Below are 16,265 nucleotides of genomic sequence, written 5' to 3'. Positions count from 1 at the left end.
ATAAGGGTTTTTTGTTTGTGTTTAACATAACCTGTTGCCCAACCAAACTCGTCTTTAGTTCATGACTGACTTGGCTGCTGATGTCAGTGGTAAACTGTTTGGAAAAATGCTAACAGTTACAGCTAGAATTTAGCAGCAAAAACAACCAAATGCCAGGTATCACCCTCACTTTGCCCATGCACAATGTTTTGGCATAGAAAATCTAGTCCTGGACTGGCCTGTTGTTCCAAAAAACAGCTGCTAATCTATGATGTTCTTCTGGGAGTGGTTTAAGCAAAAATTGCCCATAAAAGCATCCCATCCTTTTTATCTGTTTAAGGTTTCATACCTCTGAGTTGAATCGTATTTGACAGACGTTGCAGGAAATGATTGGACGCTTTGTCTTCACTATAGGTGGCCCAAATGTGTGCGTCATCACAGCCTTCTGGACAGGGTCCATCTGAGGAGAGACAATCCAGAGGTCATATCAGTAACTCCATAACACAGGGAGAGCTCAGAGGACAGTGTGTCTGCCTTTCTCCTGACTGCAGCTCAGTGATTGTGGATGAGAGAGAAAAGTGTTGAGGAAAAAGTGTAGGTGAGTGACGCAAGTTGTAAGGGAGGGTGGGGGGGGTCTGAGATAAAAAGAGTGGAGAAGGGTGAATTGAAGAGAGAACGCTGATTGATGTGGACAGGAGGAGGTGTGTTTTCTCTACAGCAGCTGGTGCTGCTGTCTGTGCCTGAGTTCTTGGGTGCCGTTCAAACACTTTAATTCATGCTGGGGTTGAAGGCCCTAATTACAGACTCCCTGTCTCCAAAAATGTCGACTTTGTTTGTGTACTACAAAACCTCTGCTTTTCAGTACATCATGCCAAAGTAATGCTTAAAACATTAGAGCTGTTTCCTGTGGAGCATTTTGATGAGAGATATCATGTTAATAGATACCATTCAGCTGATTACTGTAAGAACAGTGGGTGCTTGTGTCAAGAAAAAATGACCTATTTTGCTTGTAGGGAACGCGATTTTACATTACCCATTATGGCGAAGCTGAGTAATTATCACACAGAAACCTATTACAATTGTATTACAGTAAAACTGGCAACACATAACTGAGATATCAGGGTTTACAGACAAGTGGGTAAATATTTAAATAAGGGACTGAGAATGATACCTCTTCTGAAAAAGGTTTATGTAATGAACAAAAAGTAGGAAGAGGTTTTTAATAGAGGTAATGTTCTGTCAATACAACAGTGGAGAAATTTGAGCCCGCTTGCCTTACTAGACGAGTTATAAAAAGGATAAACTTATTTCATATGTATAAAGAGAAAAAAATGTAAATTGAACATCTGAAATTCAGTGACTTCAGCAACACTAAATATACCCCTCATGCTGCTTACACCATGATGTTCCCTTATGAAATTTTCTGTACCTCATATTTAGATTACCCTACCAGACTCATGTGAGCTCTGACCTGCTGGCGGGGTTCAAGAACCACAGCTCTGGGTGTTGCCCTCATTCAGCAGCAAAAAAGGACATAGCGGTTTATACTCAGCCTCTCATCTCCAGCTTAGACTGTGATTCTAAGCTGCCGAAAGAAAGACTGTTTACACTCTCAAGCTCCAGGCACCAGGGGAAAAGGTATAATTGGTCTGAAAACCTAAAACCCTGTTTGAATGCAATGTTAGACATATTTATAGACTGCTTCTTCTCCAGTTTTTGTCTGACTCAGGTCTCTGGTTCACCTCTCTTTTTTTTTGTGGTTTTCACCTGAAACACCATTAAATTATTGAGTTTGCATGTTCACATCTGTCTTCAAGTGTCAGTGGGTTTGTGTCAACAAGATAAATAAAAACAAAACCCTCCTTTATTTCAATTTGTTCACCATGTTGACCCATCTCTGTATGTTTTAATACCATGGAAAAATCACTCCTCCTAACTACATATTAGGCTGACTGAAGAATTACTCTCTTTTAGATTGGTACAAATCTTCAGGGTGACAGGCTCATTGTCTCTCCCTGCACACACCAGGACTCAACGTGCAGCTCAGGTCTTTGTTCAGGAAGGTGAGAACTGCCGTGTACTTCTGAGAATCCTAATAGACTGAAACTGTAATCCTGGTGAGTCATACCTGATTTAAGTTCTCTGGATAACTCACACAACTCCACAAAAAGGTTTTAACCCCGACAGGAACATAACGGCCTAAACACAATAACCAGGTGTTCTCTTCCTCTCAGTGCAGGCTGGCCGGCCCACTCTCAGTGAGCCACAGCTTTCTATCACTGGATGACAGCTTTGTTGTACTTGTTTAGATTTAATGTGCAGATGGGGAGATTTGAATTGTGGTGTCCTGGCGTCGGTGGTCACACTCAATGTCCGCACCGAAGCAGGATGAATGATTAACCTACGGACAGGTCATTTTGTCTAAGTGCATGACAATGGGCTTGGCGATTTAATGTGTATGTGTGCAATGCACGTGAATCCCTGCTTGTCACCAGACTGACCTTCACATGAAACCCAATCTGGAAATGAGAAGGAGCCGCAGAAAATGCTGACTGTAGAGAACGCAGCCTGTGCCTCTTATACCATTGATTAACTGTTAGTCATTTTATTGCAGTAAAACACTCTACGGGGCATTTTCTCAATTATGCTGAAACTCACTGTGCTGAATGAAAAGTAAACAGCTGTCACCTTATCATTTTGGATTATACGGTATAAGCCCTCAGTACTTTATCACTTGTCTACAGGACGTTGACGCTCCAGCACCACAGCTAAAACCCAGCTCCGTCTGCTGTTGTGAGAAACCCAAGACACCCTACATTACTACATTCACGTTCATGTGCAGGTATGTCTGTGGGCACTCACTGTGTTAAAATTAGGGAAGAGACCAATACTGGCTGGGTGAGGTGACTCCAGGGGGAACTGGAGGAAGGGCTTCATGTCAAGTGGGGGTGGGATGACAGGCGGGCTCCTGAGGAAGGCAGGGACCGGCCCGGGTCGGTTTACACTTCCTGCGAAAGAGACACATAAACAGGGACATTATAGATGAGGAGGAAGTCATGTTAGAGATAACATTAACATCTATTTGATTCAAGTTTTTAGCAATACCAGGAATTTAAACACACAGTATTTAAATTCTGCTGCCAGCAAGAACATAAAATACAAAGAATAGAGACCAGACCATTTCCACCCATCTCCGCTGTTTACTTCTTGTTTTGAATTGAAGACTGTTCAACAAAATCAACACTAAATAATTAACCAACATTTTGGTTTATTCTACAACTTTCACATAATGAGGGAGAAATGCGGTTAATTTTTAGCACATGAAAAATACAATTATTGTAAGTAAAACCTCACTAAGGCATTTATCATTACAATACAAAGAATAATGGCCTTCCCGGTTCTTGCTTAACCTTGCAAAGCTGGTGAATTTGCTAGTCTCCATCTCTATCATTAGGCAAATCCATCTTTAAAAACTCCAATCCACACCATTTGTGTCAAACAGCATTCTCTTTGGACCAATCGGCTTGATATGAGGAGAACGAGGCAGAAGCTATGGGTGGGGTAATTTGTACTCAAAGCCGATTGTCAATCGCTCGCTGGCTTAACTAACCAGCATTCTTCTTTTAAAAGCATTAGAAATTCTCTAAAGCCTCTGAAAACTGAATTAAATGCTGAAGAGGGATAATGTGTTCAAATTATATGCTGATATCAGAGTGAAGGCAGGTGCATTAAGGAGCATCAAACACATTGTCAGCATAGTGCAACAGTCACTGTTTAGTTTGGATTTTGCACCAAAATACTTGGTAAAAGGAAACCTGCACAACATTCAGAGAATGTGAGAAGAATGTGAATAGCTCGGGGTGTTTTTGCCTAGACATTTCACTGAATTTTCCCTGCTACCTTGCTAACCCCCCACCCCCACCATCCCTCACATGACAGGGACACTTCCTGCTGAGGGACAACTGTGAATAAGCAAGCCTGGGAATTTTCTGAGTTACCATTATGTAAAAAGGGCTTATGAAAAATGTGAGAGCCTTGGAGTAAAACATGACGAAGTTGATGGAAGTACCATCCCATCAGTGTGAACACAGAGCTGAGAAAAATAAACCCAAAGGGAGTTTAATTTTGCTCTTTTCAGAAAGTCAGTGCTAAATAATATTTTAGGTGATAGTGTATTTGAAAGTTGCTGTATTACATTAAAGATATTTCGAATTATAAGTTTGGTTCATAATTTGGATTTAAGTAGGTGTTTTTGTCAGTTAGTTATGATACCGTTATGATTTCACTAGAAGCATAGAGTTACTATAAGTTTTAAAAGCAATTTTCAGAAGATCATTTTTGACTCTCAGTCAAAAATAGGACAAAAACTCTGGTATTTGTTGCATTCACTCTAAACCTGACGGTCTACGTTCCCCTGGGCATTACCCCACATAAACTTTAGCTGTCTTTTATATACTTCCCTATATACTACTGCTACTAGACTTTTACAACAAAAAATAATTCTAGTTGACTTTCCACTAACATTCTCTCTGTTATTTAGTCCCGTATAATGTGCCATCAATAAGATGTGGACTTTTCACATTATGAGAACAATACAAACAAATTGATTGGCTTGCTACCTTTTAACCAAACAAAATCAATATTCTCAAAGTATTCCCTAAAATAAAGCTTCTTGTGCAATACTTAGCACCATACAAGAACAAGTCTGTTCTATATGCATCAGGTCACTAAGTAAATAAATTCAGTTCTTCTTCCAAATCTAAACCTTCATCTTCTCCCACATTTATACTGAGCCTGGTACACGCACACCTCTCTTTCTCTTCATTTTCCTTGCTCACTTTTCTCTCAGTCGTAGCTCAGCAATAGTGAATGCCTGCACTTGAGGAGTCTTCTGTGATGGGCAGGAGGGCTAAGCTCCTTAAGCCTCGCAGCTGGGGTGCTGCAGATATCCGCCTTTTCTCCATTTCTCCATTCCTCCCTCTGTCTCTCTCTCTCCAAGCATAGTTTTCTATCCCCATTTCATGGTCCCTTATTCTGTCTGCCTGCCTCTGTCTCCCACATCTGCACTTCTCTTCGTACCAGTCCTTCTCGCTGTTTTGTTCATGCTTCTTCTCATCCTCTTTCTGTTCTGTGCTCTTCCTTTCCACTTCTCTTTCCCGTACTTATTCTTTTCTGTGGCATATACCAGCAGGCTGCTTCAGGCCCTATCTAGCTACGCAGAGAGAATTTGTATAATCTTTTCTCCTGAGATTATATGCAATCATCATCCTTTATTGCTGCTGCTTTGTGATGACTACTTACCAATTTTGCTACATTTGAAAAGAAAACTGTCCACTTGTAAAATGACTGGGAGAAAAAAGCTATTTTGGTGACACCAGAGAATGCTGCTTTCACTGACTGCAGGGGAGACATAAAGAATGTGCTGTCAGGATTAGAAATAGATGGAGGGAAGAGCCTCTCCTTCTAACATTCCTCTTCAGGCTACTTTAGTCCTTGTGAGACTGTGACAGCTGACGCTCAGCTGTAGCTATTGTCATTTTTTGCCTGGCCAATTTTGCATACGCTGCATGTGAAGGGAGGGAAGTATGAGGGAATACAATATAAAAGTGCAGGTCACGCTTTAAACATCTTTCAGACATGCTGTGAATGCCACTGCTCACATGACTGCCATTATCACCTCTCCAGAGCAACCACAGCAAGGTTTGTGTGGTGAAAAGAAACAGTCATAGCGACTTAGTTTACACCCACATATGGACATGATAAAATGAGTGAACACTCACACACCACACTGAGAAAGAAAATGTGTCAACAATGGCAAGAGAGAGAATAGCTTTGGTTGAAAAAGTCAACCTCAAATGAAGATAAAGGATTGAATACAACATATAAATGGACTGTTTCCTAACATGAGTCTAAAAACACAGGGAAATTCACCTTTTTTTCTGATATATGTATCTCAAAGATTTTTTGTTCCTTTAGATGCAAATCATTAAAAAGGTTGAACATGTTTACATAATTTACTTTCAGCAGCTGTACACCATGGTTGAAAAATACCTTACTAAACAGGGCTAAATGCTGTTGCAGACTAATTTTAGCCATTTTTTTAAAAGATTTATTTATAGGCATTTTTGTGCCTTTATTAGATAGATGAGGACAGTGGATAGATAGGTTTTTTGTTGTTTTTTTTACTATTTAAGCCTCTGTAGTGATTAAAAAACCTGTATCTTAGGTTTGTTGTATGTCAGGCAACTGTGTTTTGAACCACCAGACCAAATTTCAGTCATGAAAAACATCTCTAAGTTTTAAACTTAAGCTTTAAAATAATGAAAAATGAGGCAGTAAAATCTGATCTAGGATGGGTGGATGTGTCGATGAATGAGCTCACAAGAAATACAATTCAATAAAATAAAAAAAAAAAAAACAAAAAACAAAAATGCTTTCCCCCTATTCAAATAAAACCAAGCCAGGAAAGAGGTCAACAACTTCCTGTCTCTATCCAAAATTCAGTCGAATAGATCTCAGTGTTTTCACATGTTCACCTTATTCCAACATATCTAGTTTGCTAAGCCACAAAGTTTAGATTCTCCTTTGCTCCTTTTTCCTTTTCTCCTTTGTGGGGATGTAAGTATAGATCTGCAGGTTGATGTAGGAAATTATTTCCTCCCCCAAGGAGGTTATGTGATCAGGAGGGTTTGTTTGTTAGTTAGTTTGTTTGTTAACGACATAACTCAAAAAATTATGGATAGATTTTGATGACATTTTCAGGAAATGTCAGAAATGGCATAAGGAAGAACTGATTAGATTTTGGGAGTGATCCGGATCGCCGTCTGGATCCAGGAATTTCTTAAGGGATTCTTCGCTATTGGGAGATTGGGCTAATGGCGGAGGTCTGCGCTCTCCGAGTGCTTTTCTAGTTCATTCTGGGGCAAAGAAATAAAGCCAAAGCAGAAGAGTAAAAAGCTGCAGTTCCACAAGCCGCCACTTGAGGCTGGCTTTAAGCATGCAGTCATATGGTCAAATATACAAGAGACTTGAGCATGTTTATCCTGGTACTAACCATGCTTCGATCACCATAGCTTATTTCTCTTCTGAAACTTTTGTTTTGTTTTGTTTTGTTTTGTTTTGTTTTGTTGTTTTTTTAATTTGTGCATTATAATGGAGGTATAATTCCTTTAAGTGCAGGTGTCTGGCAGGTAACATATCAGTTAATTAACTGAAATAGCAGAATTGTATTTTGGTTGCATTTTACTAGTTCTAAATGCCAGAGGTGGAAATGAAATAATTATATTTATTCAACTTAATGTAATTGAGTTGCTTTTTTGCAATCTTTACTTCTTTAAATACATTTTGAAATCAGCCATTTTACTTTTATTAAAGTACTGGTGGAGGTATTGTACTACGTTTCATTTTAAAAATAGTCCTTTACTGAGTAATAAAATAAAGTCAAAACAAAGATGGACAAGCTCACTGTGTATGATATGATTCTGGCTTCTGGGCTTCTGTAACCGGACATGCCAGATGGATGTGTGAAACACATCATAGTCTCATCTTTACAGGCCAATGAGAGCAACAAAACATGTGACGTTGCCACTACCAAGCTGCGCCCGAACCGAGGAGTAAACTCCATACAGAACTGCATAACACGAACCATTGCGACTGTAGAAATGTCAGTACATGACTTTAGTCATTTTTTAAAAGAAAACAACTCACTGCTGTTCATTTTTCTTCATTTAACGAAGAAATGTCGTCAGGTTCTGATAAAACAGGCGCTTTAGCAGGATCCAATGTCTTCCCGCCATAATTGCACCAGCCTCTTGTTGCCGCTTGCCGCACCCGAAAGTACTGCCCCTGGTCGCTGATTGGTCCTGTCACTTTCTAACCGGACCCAAACAGTTCAGATGAGAGCTTTGCAAGATGGAGTCACCAGTGAGAAACATGGAAACAGGTGTATCCATCTGCTTTGCAAGGCTAAGGGTTTGTGACCTTCACTGAAACCAATCAAGAGGGGCTCTGAATATTTTGTTTTTATCCCCGGACTACTGTTACTACGTCCATTTTAATGTACAGTCTGTGGACTCGACTCACTGCCCCAGGCTTGTATTGTTCAGTGTTTCTTGGTTATTGGATTAATTGAATAGGTGCTTTTTCCCAGCAGAAAAGATGATAGTACGGCAGTTATGACAAGACTAGTGCATTTTTTTGTCATCAGGTTTGTATCTGCCAAGACAAAAAGTCAAGGTCGTTTCAATCCACAATTTCTTTGAGCTCCGGCAGTCTGCTAATTCAACTTCTCTGGTCTGTTTCTTCCATAAACAAAGAACAACAGCATTAAGACTGCCGTGCTCATACTCCGCCCTCTTAAGCAGCAAATATGGTTACTTCTAGCTGCTTTAAAAATAACATAACTGGGTGCTTCAGACAGGTATTACACAAACTATTTTGAGATCCTGCATCTCAAGTCTGTACTCAAAAATCAGATTTTAGTGCAAAACTAATGTTCTCTTCAGTAGTGAGGGGTGTCAGTGGTGCTCAGTGACACAAGGGAATTGGGTTTATAAAGCTACAGTGATACTTGTAAGTAGTTCATTAATCCTGCTTTTGGGATTTGATGCAGAAAAATACAGAACATGACAAGGCTTCTTTTTTCCTCCTAGTTACTGTGTCGAAACTGAAATACATCGTGGAAAATGTCTTAGAGGTAATTAAACATTTGGTTAACAAAACACGCAGAGGGACAATAACAGTTAAGCTTTATGGATTGGCTCAGAGGTATCATCATTGCAATTCCTCTTTGGTCAGTGAAGCATATTCCCGACTCACTCCTGGTAAATCCGCAGCTCATTTTACGCCACATTACAGTTTAAAGGTCAAAGCAAGTCCTCTGTTTCATATAAATCTAAATTCTCTCACAGTAGATTGATGTATTCAGTGGTTGGGGTGATATTCTGCACCCTTCCACAGCAGCTGAATGCAGTAGCAGCGGCATCCTCTGACCTACCCTCCTCCTGAGTGATTTACAATGACATCAGATAAGTGAACGCCACGTCTCTTCGACAGCAGCCATGCAGGGAGAGAGAGCATTGATCGGACACATTCTAAGGAGCGTTAAAGTGTTAAAGTGCTGCCAAACTCTATAAATCCAGGGAGCGCCGTCTATTGCTCTTTCTCTCCACTAAAATGAACAAGACAGCGCTCTCTCACCCAGCTCCCTTTTTTCTAATGTAAATGTTTGGGTGAGAAAAAGATCAATGCCTGTGTAATAGCTTATTGAATTTTTGCATGAAATGTGAGGGAGAGGTAGTTGGACAGAAATGAAGAGATGCAGAGGAGGGAGGAGGTGAACTTAAGAAAACCAGAGACAGGAACCAGAGACTGGATCTAAACCTCACAGCGTGTACACTCAGCGGCACACACACACATACCAATATGCTGTGACTAAGGCCTCTCAAATTGGCAATTCATTAAGCCAATTTAGCTTTAATGATCATAGAGGTAATGTCAATGTCAGTGACGTCGCTGGAGCCTCTCTGTATTCGCCGCCTGCCTCCATCTTTGTGCTTCATGATCGGACCAGGGTGCTGGGTGACAGTATGAAGACCCATTAGAGGAAACAATGCAGGTATCTTTCACATTAAAGGGCAACAAAGCCACACTTAAGAGGACCAGAATGACTTGGTACTCGATGATAACCATTTCACATCTGCTTGTGCATGGGCTGCTCTACACAAGACTCTGACATGAGCCTCAGTGGCAGATTAGCATGCCCCCCACCCCCACTGCTGTCACTGCACTAGAGAAGGACACTGTAACCCCAAAAGCCCCTGAAAATGTGTGCTTAACCATTTTCTGCAAGGAAAAGTGATTAAAAGAATGAAAATTTGGTCGATGACACAATTCTAAAACTGAAGGATGCCATGCTTTTATATGCTTGACTCCTTTCAGCTGATCTGTGACAGAAATGCTTTTACCCCCTCTTTTTTAGGTGATATAAACAAAACAAAAAGTAAGTAAATTTGTGTTTGGAACATTTTTTCTCTGTTGTAACAATGCTTCTTGGCAATATATTTTATACCGTTGGAAATCCTGTTTATTTCCCTTTTAAATGATGCCACATTTGTAAGGAACATGCATTTGTGGGATGAGCAGCAAAGCTAAATATGTGGGTTGCGCCCAGAAAATGTGCCAAATCTTCTCTGCCAATGCCAAACAGCTTGTTCTGCCATTGACTCTTGTTTGGTGGACTGGATGATTGAAGTTTAAAGAATCAAGACATATTGGCAATTTAACAATTTATTCGTTTAACAAACAGAAGCCTCAGTAGTGTGTAGAAGCACCATCCATAGCCACGACAGCCCGGCACCTCCTCCTCATGCTGGTCACCAGCCTGGTCACACACTGCTGTGGGATGGCATCTCATTCTTCAACCAGCATTTGTCGCAAGTCAGCCAACGTGGTTGTGTTGGTCACTCTGGCACCAACAGCACGCCCAAGCTGATGCCACAAGTGTTCAATGGGGTTAAGGTCAGGACTGCTGGCAGGCCATTCCATCCTCTCCACTCCCAAATTCTGGAGGTAGTCTCTGATAAACCCCGCTCTGTGGGGGCAAGTGTCGTCATCTTGGAGGATAGAGTTCTTGCTGACAGGGTGAGAAAACAGTATTCTTGAAGCAGACATCTACTGACCACTGTAGCAGGGCCCATGCTTAGAGGTGCTGCCAATCAGGCGCCTGATTGGCAGCACCTGGGGGTACCAGAACCTCAAAACAAGAGTCAATAGCAACAGCAAAATAAGCTGTTTGGCATTGGCAGAGAAGATTTGGCACATTTTTCATGGGCGCAACCTACATACTCAGCTCTGCTGCTCATCCCACAAATGCATGATCCATGCAAATGTGGCATCATTTAAAAGGGTAATAAACAGGCTTTCCAACAGTATAAGATTTATTACCAAGAAGCATTGTTACAACAGAGAAAGAATGTACCAAACACAAATTTCCTTTTTTTTAATATTATCCTGTAAGCCCTAAGTGGGCAGAAATCCTAACATATAAGTTCATTTTTATGTGATAAGCATAAAAATATCTCAATTTAGCACTCAATGTCCCATGACAAAAAGACTAGTTTACCTATGATAGCAAGTTAATTTTCTCCTAATCTTGAGAGTCTAAATCATCGTCAACAACCTTCAAACTTCAAAAATCATTGAGGTTTCCCTCATTTACAGAGATGTCGAGTTACAATATTAAAAAATGGACAATTACAGCTATAAAGACAAATAAAAACAAATTACTCAAAGGAAACAGTCACACACAGAAGTGAAATGATTTGAGGTTATTATCTCGAATTGGCTGATTGAATTAGAATGTCAACTTTAAAAGTGTATTGTAAAAGATAACACATACGATGGAGCACAAAAGCTAATAGCAGATTTATCAATCTCAGAGTGAGCTTGAGGGTCTTGAAGCATCAGACTGTCAGTAGGGTGAGTTTGGTAAGGTCCAGTGGAACAGTTCAGCATAGATGTTGCGTAAGATGGTGAACCTCCAATGAAGGATTTGGAGATAAAGTTTATCACGCCTCAGTGCCAGAGAAGATCAGCCAGATATGTTATACAGAACACAATGATAAATGTTAGAAGATCTCAAAGTATGAATCGAAGAGCAAGTGGTAAAGCAAGTCAAGGGATTAGAGTGTGGAGGCAGTAGCATGTCTGTATTGCCACAGTCTAGCCCTGGCACACCAAACAGACATGCTACTGCCTCCACACTTAATCTGAAGTTAACAGGGAAATAAAATCTATTTCTGTACAAGAAACCACGTTTCTGACAAAGCTTGTTGATACGGTAGTCAGTGAGTTTATTTACATGGACTTTAGTATCCAGGTTATGAGTCATATCCTGTCTTTTATCACATTCAGGATACTGTTACATATGCACAGAGAAACCTGGTTATTTATATCCCTGTAAACATGAGAAATACTAGTATCCTGGTTTCTGATCACTGAATCATATCTGCGCAGGCATCTGTGATGTATATTTTCACAACACAAAGTGTGGCATTTTTTTAACTCTGAGAAAAATTAGACCACTCTGAATTATTTTATTAAATGTCAACATCATGTGTAAAATTTAGTATTTATCTAGTTCAACAACATTTCATTTCTTATAAATATTAGGTGATTGTAATTATTATTAATCATTAAGAAAGTTTTGCTGGAAACAACTTCAGAATACAAGCATCATGTAAAACTCAGGTGGCTCAAGCTTTTACTTTGATAAGGACACTGGAAGAGTTATCGTGTCCACATTTCAGGTCTGAGATGTGTTGACAGATTTAGCTGGGTGCTAACCAAGTGCTATCTATCCATTTTTGGCTCACACAGCTCTGAACTCTTGCTAACTCAAAGTATGAGTGGTTACTCTCTATCCCCACTGTAAACTACGCTCTTGGTTTATTAATGGCTGGAAAATCAACTGGTCGGTTTGATTTTATCTAAATATGAGCATGTTTAGATGCAAAAATCTAACAAAAAAAATCCAACAGAAACTAGGATACTCAAGTCCATGTAAACTCAGTCAACATGGCATTTAAAGGATCCAAACTCCAAGATCTGTATACACTATGATTCTTAGATTAAAATCATCCTGTCAGGATGGATGTAGACAGTCAAGTTAGACTTTTTCCTCGTCTAGAGTAGCATCTCTAGCCTGGGGGAAAAAAAAGCATGTGTTTTGTTGTGCTACAATTCAGAACAAGCTTAAAAGGATACTTCAACATTTTGGCAAATTCACCCAGCGTAGTGAATGTGCAGGTCACAACTTGTCCACGAGAGCGTTTTGGAGTTGCTGGATTGTGTATTTGATGAGTTTGATGAGGGAAAGCCGGGATACCATAAGACTCCATAGAGGTGGCAGAGCAGATAGCACCTCAGTCCAGCCGATCTAAAAATAGCTTGCACGGACGACTAAAGATAATGAACCTGTTACTAAGACTATAGGAATTATGGCAATGGGTGAATTTGTCAAAATGTTGAAGTATCCCTTTAAGGCTCAGAGTTAGCAAAACAAAAAAATCATATCATCTGCATAGAGATAGACATTACAGTCATTTATATAGAATCAGTGTTATTTATATAAAACAAAAACAAGACAAGGCCAAGAAGTGACCCCTGTGGAACACTTTTTGTCAACAGTAAAAACACAAACTGAACACGTCCAGCTTTTACACGCTGTGAACTTTCACAGAGGTAATTCTGGAATAATTTAAACCATAGATTTATAGCTGAAATTACAGAGTGCCTGATTGAGAAGACCAAGGGCAACGGTTTTTAAAAGCTTTTGACAAGTGAATTAAAACAATTAGAAAAAACCTCACTGATAACTACAATCTTATTAATAAATAGTAAGTTAAGATCAAATTAAAACAACTGACATTTGCTCATCACTGAAAAAATAAAAAAGCATGGATACATGTCCTCTTGGGGCTTCCATAGTAACCGCCTCTAAAATTGACTGTATAAACATGTAATGTGAGTGTGTTAACCTCTGCAGATACAGAGTGCTAACTTTGTTTGCAGCAGTGGGAAGATGGCTCTGTCTTAGTGTCGCATACTGCTACTGTGAAGAACTGAGCATGAAATCCAATTTACTGCAGCTCAGCTTAGCCTCCAGTTAAAAGCAGCTGTTTCAACCTAAGCAGGGGACAGACAACACTACGCACATACACAAACCTTTGTAGTCTGAATGGCTGAAAAGGAGTCACTTATAGGCTCAGTGGTGATGATTGTCTGAGTGTGATCTGGACAGTGAAGGGAAAGGACTGGGTGAAGAGGAGGAATGGAGTGCTGAGTACTGCTGGAGGAGAACACGGCTGATTTCAGCCCGCACTTTGTTTTAATGATAGATGCTCTGCGCCCCAGTGGCCACACTTAAATGCCACCTCCTAGAGAAGCCCTCTTTCACTGGAAATGTGTGTGCATGTGAGTGTGTTAGCTCATACAGCGCTCTAGAGATCAGCAAGTCCTCTCTGATTTAATGCAGTATTGTAACTAATGATGACTTTTGTTTCCCCTCACAGATTCAGACCCTCTCTCATTAAAATTAAAATCCATTATGTAACAAATGTAGTACACTGCTTGTTTGGACTTGTCCCTGTTTGGAGTTTCTTATGAAAAATTCTGTCTCTCTCTCTCCATAGTGTTGGATTATGAAACATTATTAAGAGGTAAAAAAAACCCTGATTAGCGAGGAAGCAGGGATGAGGACTCTGGTTGGAAATAATGGCGGCGAAGCAGAGCGGCTGGAGTCGATTGAGCGAGGAAAAGAGGTCTGGATCAGAGGAGAGATGAGGTGGAAAAAGAAGGAAAGCATGAAGGAGGGGGGAGGGAGCTGCATGTTTTGAGGTGAGTCCAAGGTGACCAGAGGAGGTAAAAAGCCACGTTAACCTGCAGGTTAATGCACAGGAAAAACGACACCATCTGTTATAACTGAAGAAAGCAGCTCTGCTGCACACAGCATGTGACGCACTGTACTGGTCATGTGTTCAAAATCTCATGGTAACATTGTCTGAGCAATGAAAGCAGTCCAGACGGTGCAAATGTTTGTAGGAGTTAACCTTTGGCTGTCACATGCAAAATGTCAGACGCGCATGAACACTTTTGGGTTATTTGTTGCCCTCCTTGTAGGTTGTCTGCATGTCATGTCTTGTTTTAAACATTCACATAAATCCTGAGACAAGAAGTTTGAAGCGTGGGTAATGCTTGGTCCATTTTGTATGTGTGGCTGTCAGTCAGTGTGGTTGAAAGTTACCCACAATGCTTTTCTTTGGATCTGCTTTTACAAGTAAAATAACATCTAGTTTTTAAAAAGGATCAATTGTCAGGGGTCCTTTGATTAACTCCTTCTGGGGAGTTAATTCTCTACACTTAAAATTTGTTATATGCTTATGAGGCTACTTATCAAAATGTGATGCCTGGTTTAATTTATTTCCTTTATTCCAGGGGTTCTTCTTGGACTTACTCCCCCTTGGGGGTTCATCTGATCAAACTCTAAGTTGCTGTACGATTTGAAAATATCTCATAGATGAAAAGAGCTTCTTGTTGTGAACAACGCTCACAGCATAGCCGTGGCATCTCCCCAAAGTTTGATGTCTTGTCATAAAACAGAATCTATAACTCTTACTTGAACAAACAGGATCCACACTAAACATTCAGCAGTTATGGCACTTGGGGGCACAGTTGTAGACTGGAAAAACAATCTTGGTTTCACAGTTATTTTGAACGATTTCTGAATTCTAAAGTATAAAACATAGTGATCTCTACAGAGATCTAAATGTTATTATTGCTTCCATTTTTGATAGAGAAACATAAAAATGATCAAACTATCCAGTACAAAATAATTCATAGAAATAGAATTTGCAGTCAAGGTTAGCAGGATGATATGGCAGATGGGTCTCTGCTCGGACTGCACACAGCCAATTTCTGATGTTGTAGGGCTGCTAGGAAAGCTGGTGTCGCAACATGTACACTGGAACCTGGAAGACTCAGAGAACTCCATGCTGATTTCTGTACTGTTAGAGTGACATTGTTTGGGGGAGGCAATGTGATGGTTGGGGCAGCATCTTCCTTAAAATTGAGTTTTTTTTGTCATTGGAGATAATTTAAATGCGGAGAGATACCAAGATGGGATTCTGTAATCTGATATCTCCACAGTCTGGGACTGAACTCTATCCTCCAAGATGATAACGCTCGCCCCTATAGAGTGGGGTTTATCAGAGACTACCTCCAGAATTTGGGAGTGGAAAAGATGGATTGGCCTGCCAGTAATCCTGACCTCAACCCCATTGAACACTTGTAGGATCAGCTTGGCTGTTCATGCCACAGTGACCAACACAACCACGTTGGCTGACCTGTGACAAATGCTGGTTAAAGAATGGGATGCCATCCACATCCACACGCTACTGAGGCTCCTGTTTGTCAAATGAGGAATTGTTAAATTGCCAATATGTCTTGTTCTTCAGACTTCAATCATCCAAACAAGAGTCAATGGCAGAACAGGCTGTTTGGCATTAGCATACTCAGCTCTGCTGCTCATCCCACAAACGCATGCTCCTTACAAATATGGCACCATTTAAAGGGGAAATAAACAGGTTTTCCAATGTTATAAGATGTATTGCCAAGAAAGGTTATTACTACAAAGAAATAATCTACCAAATACACATTTCCTTACTTTTTTTGCCAAGTCTGTATTTAATTCCCAACTAACTAGATGTGGCATTTAGTAATTTTTCGCT

General features: G+C 40.2%; 1 protein-coding gene across 2 annotated transcripts in view; it reads right to left on the bottom strand.

Moving 5' to 3' along the window:
- Positions 1-16,265, bottom strand: part of LOC121507171 (zinc finger protein 385A-like) — a 56,257-nt gene that overhangs the window by 17,494 nt on the left and 22,498 nt on the right. For both annotated transcript variants that reach the window (XM_041783365.1, XM_041783366.1), the window contains exons 2-3: positions 2,842-2,987; positions 329-439 (exon numbers count right to left, since the gene is read on the bottom strand). In XM_041783365.1, coding sequence (XP_041639299.1) covers positions 329-439; positions 2,842-2,987 — 257 coding nt within the window. The remainder of the gene's footprint in view (positions 1-328; positions 440-2,841; positions 2,988-16,265) is intronic.

Source organism: Cheilinus undulatus, linkage group 3 (genome assembly GCF_018320785.1).
Source record: "Cheilinus undulatus linkage group 3, ASM1832078v1, whole genome shotgun sequence".
In the NCBI taxonomy this organism is placed as follows: Eukaryota; Metazoa; Chordata; class Actinopteri; order Labriformes; family Labridae; genus Cheilinus; species Cheilinus undulatus.
This window is presented reverse-complemented; position numbering and strand designations above follow the sequence as displayed.